The 12,533-nt window shown below is 49.5% G+C and overlaps 1 protein-coding gene across 6 annotated transcripts in view; it reads right to left on the reverse strand.

The window, feature by feature from the left end:
- Positions 1–661: 661 nt before the first annotated feature.
- Positions 662–12,533, reverse strand: part of MICU1 (mitochondrial calcium uptake 1) — a 104,580-nt gene continuing 92,708 nt past the window's right edge. For all 6 annotated transcript variants that reach the window (XM_071564369.1, XM_071564363.1, XM_071564368.1 and 3 more), the window contains 3 exons: positions 8,233–8,341; positions 2,815–2,904; positions 662–1,356 (listed from right to left, as the gene is read on the reverse strand). In XM_071564369.1, the coding sequence (XP_071420470.1) occupies positions 1,193–1,356; positions 2,815–2,904; positions 8,233–8,341 (363 nt within the window). In that variant the 3' untranslated portion in view covers positions 662–1,192. The remainder of the gene's footprint in view (positions 1,357–2,814; positions 2,905–8,232; positions 8,342–12,533) is intronic.

Below are 12,533 nucleotides of genomic sequence, written 5' to 3' on the forward strand. Positions count from 1 at the left end.
CAGGATCAATATCCCATGAATTTCATGAATATTTCCATGAATCATGGAATCACAGACTGGCTTGGGTTGGAAGGGACCTCAAAGGCCATCCCATCCCACCCCCTGCCATGGCAGGGACACCTCCCATCAGCCCAGGGTGCTCCAAGCCCCATCCAACCTGGCCTTGGACACTCCCAGGGATGGAGCAGCCACAGCTTCTCTGCCCAACCTGTGCCAGGGCCTGCCCACCCTCCCAGGGAAGGATTCCTTCCCAATATCCCATCTAACCCTGCTCTCTGACAGTGGGAAGCCATTCCCCTTGTCCTGTCCCTCCAGGCCCTTGGAAATTGTCTCTCAGCATCTTTCCTGTTGGCCACTCCAGGCCCTGCAAGGCCACAGTTGGGTCCCCCCAAAGCTTCTCCTCTCCAGGCTGAACAATCCCAGCTCTCCCAGCCTTCCCTCCCAGCAGAGCTGCTCCAGCCTCTGCCCATCCTGGGGCCTCCTCTGGGCTCTCCCTGCTGTGCTGGGGAAGGAAAGCACTCCAGGAGTGATTTATCCCCTTTGTCTTTTCAACTCTGGGAAATCACGGGAGGGTTTTTCCCTCCCCCTCCTTCCACCCCCCCCCCGGGTGAGGAGCTGAGGGGACAGAGACAGACGAGCCACGAGCCACAGGGTTGTGAGCAACATCTTTACATGACACTGTACAGAGGGCACAGCACCCACCACACCACACCTGCCAGCTGTTCCCGGGACAATTCCCATGGAGAGGGCTCTCCCTTGAGGAAACTCAGCAGGGACCTCCTACAGGCAGGAAGGGCAGCAGAGCCACTGCTCTGACCCACAGGCAGCACCTCTGCCCAAGGGGTGCACCCGACAGGTCAGGGCTGAATTCCTGGGGGAGGGTCCAGGAAATCCCAGAATCTTTCCTTGGGAACGATCTAATAATGAAGACAACCCCGGTGCCACTTTACATACAGGTGATTTGGGTGCCCAGCTGTCCAGCAGAGCACACCACGGGGTGGTGGCACTGCAAGTCCTTATTCCTGAGGAATATTAAGGAGCCAGCAGCAAGCAGAAGCTGCAAATACAACAGGCTTGGAATTTCTAACTTGGATTTGCAAACACCTCCTGTTAGGGACAGCCAGAGCCTGGGGCCACCCTGCAATGGGGTCAGGGCTGATCCAGGGAATGTGGGAGTTGCTTCCTGACCCTGCTACTGCTGCTTGGGTGCTGTGAAATCCCAGGCTGTCTCCTGGGCACACTTCCACATGGCCCTCATGAGCCGAGTGAAGCCCATGTCCTTGGGCTTCTCCAGGCCTCTCATCAGCCGCTGCTTCATGATGGCAACGAACTCCTTGTTGCTCAGCTCCCCGTTCCCTGTGGGGAGCAGGAGGAGAAGGAATTAGGAACCCACCACCAACCTCCTGAAAATGACAATGTTACAGGCTGAGCAGGGCAGCACCCACAGGGCTGGGATTGGAACACTGGGGTCAGGAACTCTTGCTCAGCAGGATGTTTGGGGAGGTGGAAGCCGAGTGTGATTTCAGTCTGCAGGGAATGGCACTGGTGCTGCCCTGCTCAGCCTGGCACTGCCACCTCTTGCAGAGCTGGTTTGGAAAGCAGGAAAGCAAATTCAAAACAAATGCCCCACAGGAAACTCTCTGCTTTAAGTGATTTAGGAAATTACAGGAGTGCAGGGTAACAACACAGATTTTTCCTAATGGAGTAGAAGGAAAGACTCATTAATTTAGTGAGGATACTGAGAATATTGCCCTGGGCAGCAAAGTTCCAGCAAACTCCCAAGGGGTGAGCACAACTCCCTCTGGTGCTGCAGGTGTTCCATGTGCACACAGTAAAGTCTGTAAACACTGATGGAGGGAAAGCACCAAAGTAATAAACAAAAGAGGTCTGTGCCTGCTTTTCCACTTGATCCCTTCCTACAGGGACTCCTCTGGCAACCAAAGTCTTTCCCCTCAGAGGTTTGCTATCAAAATATTTAGCAGATTCTCCTCTGAGAGGATGCAAACAGGGATATGTTCTGGCTCACTCCAGAAAATCATATCACTTGAAAATCATATCAGCAAGTGGCCCTGGAGCAACAGAGGAAAATAAAACAAGAGATGTGACTTTAGAAAGGTGCAAAGAAGCAGGTGGGGCTGAAACCACGAGGGACAAGAAGGAGTAAAAGAATTAAATGTATTTTTTAATGTTCATATTTATGCACCACCACGTGCCACTCAGAGCTGCCAGATCCCAGTGACTGTGCTGGAGAAGCAGAGAGCCAGCACGGACTCTGGTTCTGGCTGGGCAGTTTTGGGCAAATGCAGAATTTCCTGCTTTCCAAGCTGGAATTGCTGCCATCATCTCGTGGTGGCAAACACTGCAAGAAGTCTCATTAAATCAACCCAAGAGTGCTTCAGTGTGGCAACAACCCACCTAAGAGTGCTGGGGCCAGCAAAGCAATGAGCTCCCAGCGGGGCACAGAGCTGCCACTAATTAATTAGGCTGATACTCATCCAGGATTTTGGAAACACAAGTCCCATATTGGCTTGTTTCCAACACTGGAGCACAACAGTTTTGTTGAACAGAGTTCTGTAGGGGGAAGAATCAGCTGTGCCCACCAAACCCTCCCATCCAGCACTCCGAGATCCACGTCTCAGTGGGCGGGTACCAGTGGGTGCCCTTCCTGAAAGGGCAGGAGCATCAGGGCAATCCCTTGCCAAAGGGCAGGTGGCAGCAGGGCAAGGAGAGCATTTCCCCCCTGCATTCCTGCCCCTGGAGGGATGGAGGGACTCCCTCCCCTCCCCTCCCAGGCTCAGGGATTGGCTCACTCACCGTCACAGTCGAAGAGCGCGAACACCACGTCGCACACGTGGTCCGAGAGCTCCACCTTGGCCACCGTCCTGGCCACCTGCTGCATGGTCACTGTGACACAGGGGACAGCACAACCTCACCACCAGCTCCCCAGGGCCTCCCCCTTCCCCCTGCATGGCTGCAGGCTGTGGGGAGGCTGCTGGGAGCACCCACCTGCTGACAAGCTGAGGGGTCCAGGGGAATGTTACAAACACCAAATGAGATGATTTTTTTCCCCTTAAAATCAGAAGGAAGTGTCAGCACTACAGCAAGCTCCAGGTGGGGAACCTCTCCTGACAGGCTTGATCAACAAGGCAGCTCCTTCTGACAGCTTTGCAAAGGGGATGCTCTGAACCAACCATTCCAGCAGGCTGGGAATAACCAACACAAACTGGTTCTCCTGTTGCAGCCCAAGGCCAATAACTGCAGAATGAACTCATCCTCCCTCCCCCAGTGGGCAGACCAGGTTAACCTTGCAATAAAATAAAGAGTGGTAAGGAATTATTTCCCTTTTCTCCCCAGACTGGCAAGTGGTGCTTTTATTCCCACCTCTGGAAAAGAACAATCCATGGAGCTATCAATCTTAGGCAGTAGATTTTGCTCTATAAATGGTAAAAAAAAAAATAAAAGCCCTCACTGGGTTGGTGTGGGTGTATTTGAAGTTAAATTGCTTCCCTACAAAGCCTGACCTGAGGAAAGCCTGTCTGGAGAGACTTGGGAAGGAAGGAACTGGGAGGAAGGTTTAGTTGCAGAGCTCCCTTCAGCAAGGGAGGAGAGGGAGGTGGCACATCACAAAATCAGACTGAAACCCCAAGGATTCTCTCCTCTCCTCCACAGCATCCTCTGGGATTGTGCATCCTGGTCCCCCTGCAGAGCTACTGGCCCTTCAGGAATTCTGCAGTTATGTGTTGTGTGAGGGAAAGGGAGAAATAAAAAAAATAAGCATCCAAACTATACTGGAACTGGATTAATTAGAAACTGCATGAAGGGTTTCTGACAGGATTTTTCTTTCATGTTTAGATTATTGGTGATCTGCAACCCATTTCTGCTCCCCTGAGTGAGGTTTGGGGATTTTGGGGAGGAATCCACAGCCACCACTGTATCCTCTTGCCCTATAAAACCTTTCCTTATACTAAAAAAAGCAGGAGAAAATTGAAATTACACAGAAGCTGGATTAAAAAATATATAATCTCCAGTAGGCCCCTGCTGTTTCCCTTCATAACAGGCACCTTTCTCCTCCCCAATCAGGTGATGCTGATTCCCTAAACACAGTCCTGGCTCCAGCCAGCACTGGAGCTCCCACCTGCCCCACGTGCTGCTGGAGGACCTCAGCAACACATAAAGCTCAAGGAAAAAGAGGTTTAAGTAAAAGAAGATTATCTGAACTTATTTCTTCCCTGGATGGTTGTTCTGCTGGGGAGGTGCTTTAAACCATCTCAGCTTTGGCAGCAGCAGCAGAGGTTTTAAGTGCTGGGTTTCCTTACCTGAAACCCAGACCTCCAGACAGCAAACCTGCATTTGCTCAGACAGCAACACTCAATTTCTTTTAACTCCTTATAAATGTTGATCTCCTTTCAAGGTGTTTAACCAGGTTCTGTCCTGTCCTGTGCCCCAGGTACCCTCCTGAAGGAGCTGTTTGCTGTGGCTTTGTATGATTTCATAGATCACAGAATCCCAGAATGGTTGGGGTTGGAAAGGACCTTAAATACCACCTCGTGCCACCCCCTGCCATGGGCAGGGACACCTCCCACCAGCCCAGGGTGCTCCAAGCCCTGTCCAGCCTGGCCTGGGGCACCCCCAGGGATGGGGCAGCCACAGCTTCTCTGCCCAACCTGTGCCAGGGCCTGCCCACTCTCACAGGGAAGGATTTCTTCCCACTACCTAATCTAAATCTCCCCTATCAGTTTTAAACCATTACCCCTCATCCTAATTCTTTAACTATAAGCATGTTTTTCTGCTGAGATTTCACCCCTCTCCTTCCTTTTCCACAGGGAGGCAGCTGATCCCTCCCCTCCTATTCCTTTTTCCTGACTGCAGTTTTCCCAGCTGTAACTTGTGCTTAGGGGTTCCTGCTTCCTCTTTCATCAATCCAGGTGCCAGCTCCATCACTGCTCTTGCCTGATGCCAGAATTACCTCACAGGGCTTGTGTGACAATCCCTAAGGATTGTGTTGGTTTTTAAGGAATCATAAGGAAGGGGAAAGTGTCTCTGCTTTTCCATTACACACATACTCCAGACTATGAGGTACCTCAGAGAGGTAATTAATATAGAAGGAAACCCCACCAAAATGAGAGAGGTGCTGTCTGGGGAAACACCCCCTACAACAAAGCCTGTCCAGATCTGGGGTTCTGGGATGGCTGCATCCACCTCTCCATGGAAAGTCTCCTGCATTTCACACCTCCAGAAATGAGGTCCATGTTTCTGTCTTGAAAGGCTTCCAAAATCTCATGCACTGGTGTCTCCCACTGGTTGCTCTAGTGAGCCATCTGAGTTATTCTGTGCAAGTTTAGTGTCTGACAGAGTTATCCTTCTTTCCCACTCCAGCTCCCAGGACCCACCGTGAGCGATGCCGAGTGCCAGAGCCAGATGGCAAACTCCACTCCTCCCTCCATCCTGAGATTAATCCCACCTTTGGCCACAACAATGGACAGCTGGGCTGCTGCCTTGGCTTTCCAATGGCCCTGGGGGTGACAGGAGTGACAGGAGCAGGGCTCCCTGCCCTGGGCTGTCCCAGGGGGCACAGGCAGGATGTGTATTTTAATCTCCCAGAAATCTCACATTGATACACACCCTTCATTGATACACACCCTTCATTTCAGGGATCCCAGATGGAAATGTTGGATGACAATTAACTAGCACAATCCACTGGAGTATTTTCAAATCCCTTACACATGTAGGTGCTGGACTATCCATCCAGGAGGAGAGATGGATAAACCTTATGCAATCCTGTGGCACAGCACATTTTCCCTTTTCTTCTCAAAATGTGAGGCTGCAGCTGAGGAGAAACTGTTTGCACATCAAAGGGAGCACAACAGGGGTCAGCAATGAGGGAAGAAAGCAGAGCCAACCCACTGTTGGTGTAATATCCACAGGCATAAATATGTTAAGCAAGGAGGCTCCTTGGAGATACCCCAGCCCTGAGGGAAGGTGGCCCAGGGCGAGGGGCTGTGGGTGACCTGTGGGGCCTGGGGGGCTCCAGAGGCTCCTCTGGCTTTGGCCCATTCCTGGCAAAGTGCATCCATGCCTGTCCCTGTCTCCCAAAGGAGTTATTCCATGGCTCTCCACCAGCAGAAGGGCTGCCTGGAAAGTCTGGTTGGAGACAGTGCCAAAAAAAGAGCAATTCCCACCCCGGCTGGGAAAGGGGAATAAGCAGGGAATGGGCTCCTGTCCTGCTGCCAGCTGTGAGCCCAGGCTGGGCAAGTTTTCTAAGGAATGCCTGTGATTTAAGGGAATGACAGGCATTATGTTGCTGGGAAAATGAAAGATGGGCTAACACATAATCTGGGTGTTATTAAATGGGTCATTAAAGTAAAGGTTTATGATCCTTTGTAGAAGAAGAAGTGACTTTAATTCAACACAGAAAACAGGCTGTCAAGCTCTGGCTGTTTGGTACCATCCAGTTTTTTTTCCTATTAAATTTTAAACAACCCTTCTCCAATGATAATAATGTTTGCTGCATTGTGAGCAGCAAATCCTGACACAAACTTTCCTCTTCCTCCTCCCCACCTGACCAGTAAGTTTTGCATTTGTCAGTTTTTAATAAGCAGCCTTGACTTTTGGGAGAGCACACCCCATTTATTGCTTATTGGATTTAAATTTGGCTCCTCTTCTGCCTGAGGAAAGTTCCTTTACCCCAGCCAAACACTCCCACCTCAGTGGCTGCAGCTCCAGCACGAGCTCATTAATGGCACATAATTAAACAGCAATCACATTATTGATCACTGTATTCTCCCCAAATACAGATTTCATGACAGGACAACTGCTAATTCCCTGCAGACCCCAAGGAAATTGGATTTGCTGGGATGCTGCAGGAGGGGCTCAGAGCAGCAGCACCACACCCAGACTTGGCATTTTCACTTTGAAATGAAACAAAGGCCTATCAGCTTCTTTTAACTTCAAGAGTTAAGGTAACTGATATAAACCCAAGAGTACAGATGATTTCCCCCCAGAAAAATTAAGGATGAGAAGGGCTGCTGACACACACAAGAAGAGGTGTGACATGTTTGACTCCCTCTGTAATTCCACTGCCCAAAAACCTATTAATGCCTTAATATTCCCACAACAGCAGCAGTTGGAATAACTTACTTCTTAAATGTTTAATTTTGCAGCTGCCTAAATACATCAGCTTTAACTTTCTAGGAGACAAGAGTTTCCACTTAGCCTAAAAAGCTTCTAGGGAGTTTGACATCTCTTTTTTATAATCCCAGTCTGAGTGCTTTGGAAAAAAAAAGCTCTTAAAAAAACCCTAGAAGAGAAACACAGACATTTGTGATAAATCCTGGCAGCAGAGGGCTGGACTTTGGTTTTAAATGTATGGCTTGGGGTTTTTTTGCCTTTTTTGGTGTGTCAGATGTGAGAGCACACCTCATACAGACCAGCTCAGGAAGGGAAACACACCATGAGAGGGAGGATCAATAAACCACATTATTATCAAGCTCCCCAGGAAACACCAGCCCTGAGGTTTATTCAGCTCACACCTCTGGCCACACACAGACTCTGGACAGACTTTAATGCTCAGTCTGGGACCTCAGTGGGGCTCCAGTGCTGCCTCTCCTTCCCTCCAGCACACTGGGAGCTCCCAAGGTGCTTGACACTCCTTGGATTTCCCTCCAGGAATGCAGCAGCTGCCCATACAGCAAAGCCTCTGCCTTCTGAGCAAAGCTGAACCAACCCCAGGGCTGAGCAGGTCCCACCACCAGCCCCACTGCTGGTTCCTGCCCTTGCCATGTGGAGCAGAGACCTCCCCAGAAGGCAGGAGTGTTTTTTACACTTAATTTTTCAAGTCTTCTGTAAAAGGAGGAAAAAAGATCACTTAAAAATCAGGATGAAGAAGAAACACTGATGTCCCTGGGATCTGGAACCAGAGTCTGTGGGACACTCACCAGGTCATCCTGTCTCTGCTCACCCCAGAATGGTCCTGCTGAAGGCACCACCATGTCCTCATCCACTCAGGCTGCATTTTTCAGCCTTTCTTCCTCTACATCTAAAGCTGGGGAGGCACAAAACCTGAAATCCCTCTTTACCCACAGATACAGCAAACTAAACATCTCACTGCAGGGAGGAAGTGCAATTTGGGCACGTTTTTAACCTGCCAGCCTGGGCTTGTTTGGCATCTTCCCAACTCCAAAGGCACAGCATGAGTTGTGCTCCCTCAGGTTTCAGCACCTTTGGTTTTATTACCTTTATCAAGAGAAGCTCCAGCCATGTGGTAGAAGCTCAAAGCTGTGTCCACATCATTTATGTTCTTCAGGAAAGTGAAGAAGTTCTCCACCTCCTCAAAGGTCAGCCCCTAGGACAGAGAGAAAACACTCACATGGTGATGGCAAAGGAGATCATGGACACTACCTGGACATGACCAAGAGCTGCAGCCAGAGGGGAATTCATCTGCATGCTTCAAAACCACTTATTTTTGGAAGCCTCCAAACTGTGAAACAGTCCATGTGCTGTCAGGTGTCTCCCAAGAGATTCAGGGATTCCTGGGGGGATCTACATCTTGCCCAGCATGGCAGAAGGTGACACTGCAAAGCACAGCAGGCACAGAAGTATCACAGAATCATGGAATGGATTGGGTTGGAAAAGACCTCTGAGATCATCAAGTCCAACCCTTGGTCCAACTCCAGTCCCTTTACCAGATCATGGCACTCAGTGCCACGGCCAAGCTCAGTTGAAAAACCTCCAGGGATGGGGAATCCACCCCCTCTCTGGGCAGCCCATTCCAATGCCTGAGCACTCTCTCTGCAAAGAATTTCTTTCTGCTCTCCAACTTCAATTTCCCCTGGCAGAGCTTGAGCCCATCGTGCCCCCTTGTCCTATTGCTGAGTGCCTGGGAGAAGAGACCAACCCCCACCTGGCCACAACTTCCCTTCAGGCAGTTCCAGACAGTGCTGAGGTCACCTCTGAGCCTCCTCTTCTCCAGGCTAAACACCCCCAGCTCCCTCAGCCTCTCCCCATAGGACTTTGCTGGCTTTGCTGGGGCTGGATGTTTGGCTGCTCTGCTTACCTGAGACAGGTGAGTGTGGGAGTGGGCATGGAAAGGCATCCTGAGAGCCCCAGGAGAGGGGCTGCTGCTGAGGGCAGCTCTGGAACCCCCACCTGGTCACACAACACCTGATTTCATTGACCTGTTCAGCATCAGCACAACCACAGCAGGGCTGGGACAGGAGCTGGAGCCTCCACCTGCCCCAGCAAAGTCACAGCCCAGAGCCAAGGGAGGAGGTAAATCATCACCACAGTAATAACCACTCAGCCTTCCTGTCTGGAACAGATAAATCAGCTTGTCAAGAGGAGTTCAGGTTCAGGCTCCTCCCATCCTGACTGGCTGATAGAGCAGGATATTAAACACCCCAAGTGCAGAACACGGCACAGCAACGTGCTCTGGCTGAGAGAGCGTGTTCAGCAGGCAAATATAAATCTACATGACCTGCTGTGGCCCTGCTCAAACAGCTTTCATCAGGGAGGAAGCCACCAATCTTCTCTGGAAAGCAAAAGCACATTTTTAAGGGCTTCTCATACAGACATTTGCAGGTTGTTCCCATCTTTGCTGTAACTGAGCACGTGGCAACACCCTGACATACCAACAGCAGGTTTGCCAGCCCTGGATTCATGGAGCCAGGCCAAAAAGCATGAGATGGCAAAATGGGATAGCACACGTGGACAAGGGAGCTGAAAAAATCCCTGGTGGCTGTGCAGGGAGCTTTGCTTGGATGTGCACCTGCCCCACTTCCCAAGGATTAAATTAGCAAAGGAAAATAAGCCAGTAAATCAAGAGCTTCTGCAGGAAGCACTGCAAAGATCCCTCTGTTTGCTACAAAGGTTCTACAAGAGAAAATGTCTTTGCAGTGCTCAGGATGCCTCTGGGCTGTGCTTTTCCTGGGTGACACACTCCTGCCTGGGAGCAGGGCACCCTGGACAAATGGGATAGCACACATGGAAAGCCTGGAGGAACCAGAGGTGTGTGGGCACTTCCAGGCCAGCAGAAGACACTGTGCTGTGCTTTGCCTGCCCTGCCTGGGACACCTGAGGCTCCAGGGGGGGGCTGCAAAGTGTCCCAGCAGCCTTTCCAAGCATAGAGCCATCAGCTTTGCATTTCCTTGGAATTCTCCACCATGCCAACTAGTGCTGCTGTCAGAGCAAAATGGGATCCTGGAATGGGTGGGGTTGGAAGGGACCTTAAAGCTCATCCCATTCCACCCCCTGCCATGGGCAGGGACACCTCCCACTATTCCAGGTTGCTCCAAGCCCTGTTCAGCCTGGCCTCGGACACTTCAATCCCATCACAGGGAAGGTTCACACATTTGCAGATGTAACTTTGTGGTCCTTTCACCATCTGAAAAAGCAAACCCAGTGACAACCACCTGTATCCTACAAACCTGGGCTTTTGTGTGCCAGACACACTGAATTCTGTAGCAACAAGGCCATCAGTACTAGGAAATTTAACATTCCATTGAGGAATCCTGTATCTGAGGCTGGAATCAGCATTAACTCTGTCCCAGCTACCAAAATACAGACAAAATCAGAGACTGGGATGGCCTCAGGGTTGCACCAACAAGCCAACAGAGGAGTGACCACCTCCTTCAAGGTGCTCCAGCTGTTGATTCACAAGCCTGAATCCTTCCATCACTCCAGGAACACTCACAATACATAAGCAGGCAGAAATACCTGCTTGTGACACGACAGCTTGAGCACCTCCTCCAAAAATTAGGGCTTTTCCCCTGGAATGCAGCAGGTTCAGCCAGGGAGAATCACATCTCACTGCCACCCCCTGCCAGCTCCACAGAGAAATATCTGAGCCAGCCCAAAGCACGTGTGGAAGGTGACATGAATTACTGGTTTCTGAAGAGTCAGCTTGGTCTTCTAGTGGTTAGGGAGACATAAATATATCAAATATACCAATATACCAAACACTTTGCTTGTAAATATTACTGGACTCAGGCACTTTTCACTAGAAGAGCAGCTGTGTAACTATAACCTGAGGAGGACAATCATAAGCAATTTTAAACAAAACAGAATGTGGCAGCTCTGCTGAATAAGCAAAGTTCACTTATCCAAGGCAAGATGGGATTTTTCCTCAAGGAAAATAAAAATAAAAAAGCAGATTATCAGTTAATACAAGAAAAAACTCCCAAAAGTGGGAATGTAGAGCAACAATGTTGGAAAACAGCTGAAGGTTAGAGGAAACCCAGAGCTTTGTGAGTCTGGAGGCTGCCAGGGTTGCCTTGTGCAGCAAAGGTAATTGCAGCAGACAAGGGAGAGGATGTTTGGCAGATTCCATAGGAAAGCTGTCACAAAGGAGCTGCATTTCCAAGGGAAAGCTCTCTGGGTGGCTTTGGTACAGCTACTGGGAATTTCACCCCCACCAGTGTAAGGAATTATAAACTTGCCACCAATTCTGCTCCTTGCAAATGTAATTTTTCTTGTCCTACTGCCCATTTTCCTCTCCTTGAAAGTCCTTGGGATAAAGGAAGATAAAGGCTCGCTCTGAATCTGGTTGCCTGCAAATAGAAACACAGTCTGGCTGATTTGGGGATGAGGAATAAGGTAGAAACAAAAAGTTCTTCTTCTGGCACAGATGTTGGGGCTTTGGCTTACACATGAAAGGAAGGAAACATCTGCTGCAAGAAGCCTTCCAAAATAAATCCCCCTGCCTATTCTCTCATTCATCCAGCTACTGTTCAATAATATCTATATATACACACACATAAATTAAAAAATCCCAAAATCACAGCAAAGGGATTGACTATTTGCAAAGTTTAACAACAAAGTTTAGGCATACACTGCATTTAATTTTTTTTTTGTGTAAAAATCAAATGATTCCTATTAATTTAGGAGTAATGTAGGGACAAAAAAGCAGCAGACCTGTTTGATAACACACTTGGCATCTAAATCAGTTAAGAAATAAGCTCCAGTTCTGATGTCAGGAGGAAGCAGCTCTAAAACAGTCAGCCCAAGACTTTCCATCCATTCTCCCTTTGATGAATTGCTTGTTTATAACCTAGTTAATAAAAGAACATTCCAGCTTTATAGGGGCAGATGTAAAATTCTAATGCTCAAGTAATTCCTCAGCCCATACTTGCTTTACCTGACAAAGCACGTCCTTGTGCTGTGGGTGTCTCATTCCAAGGTCTCTGGATTAATGAGTGCAGGATCTGCAAACTTACCCCTCTCTGAATGGTGAGTAATTCCCATCATTTTTCACAGGAGTTAATAACTGAATAACAAACCTCCTGGCTGCAGCAGCTAATTAATGCCAGGCTGAGCCATGTTTGTCCTGGCTCCAGAGCCAGGGTGCTGCCCAGCAAATTCAATTTTTACAGTTACAGCAGTGCCCCAGTTCAGCAAACTGGGACCAGTTGCTCCCTGTGTGGGTGTGACCAAAGCTGTGGATTCTACACCCTCCACCAATGGCCCATTGGCAGCAGCTGCCCAGGGCACAGCTGAGCCCTCAGGCTGGGAAAGAAGCCTGGCAGAGGAGTTGGGAGAAC

Source organism: Pithys albifrons, chromosome 9, assembly GCF_047495875.1.
Source record: "Pithys albifrons albifrons isolate INPA30051 chromosome 9, PitAlb_v1, whole genome shotgun sequence".
In the NCBI taxonomy this organism is placed as follows: Eukaryota; Metazoa; Chordata; class Aves; order Passeriformes; family Thamnophilidae; genus Pithys; species Pithys albifrons.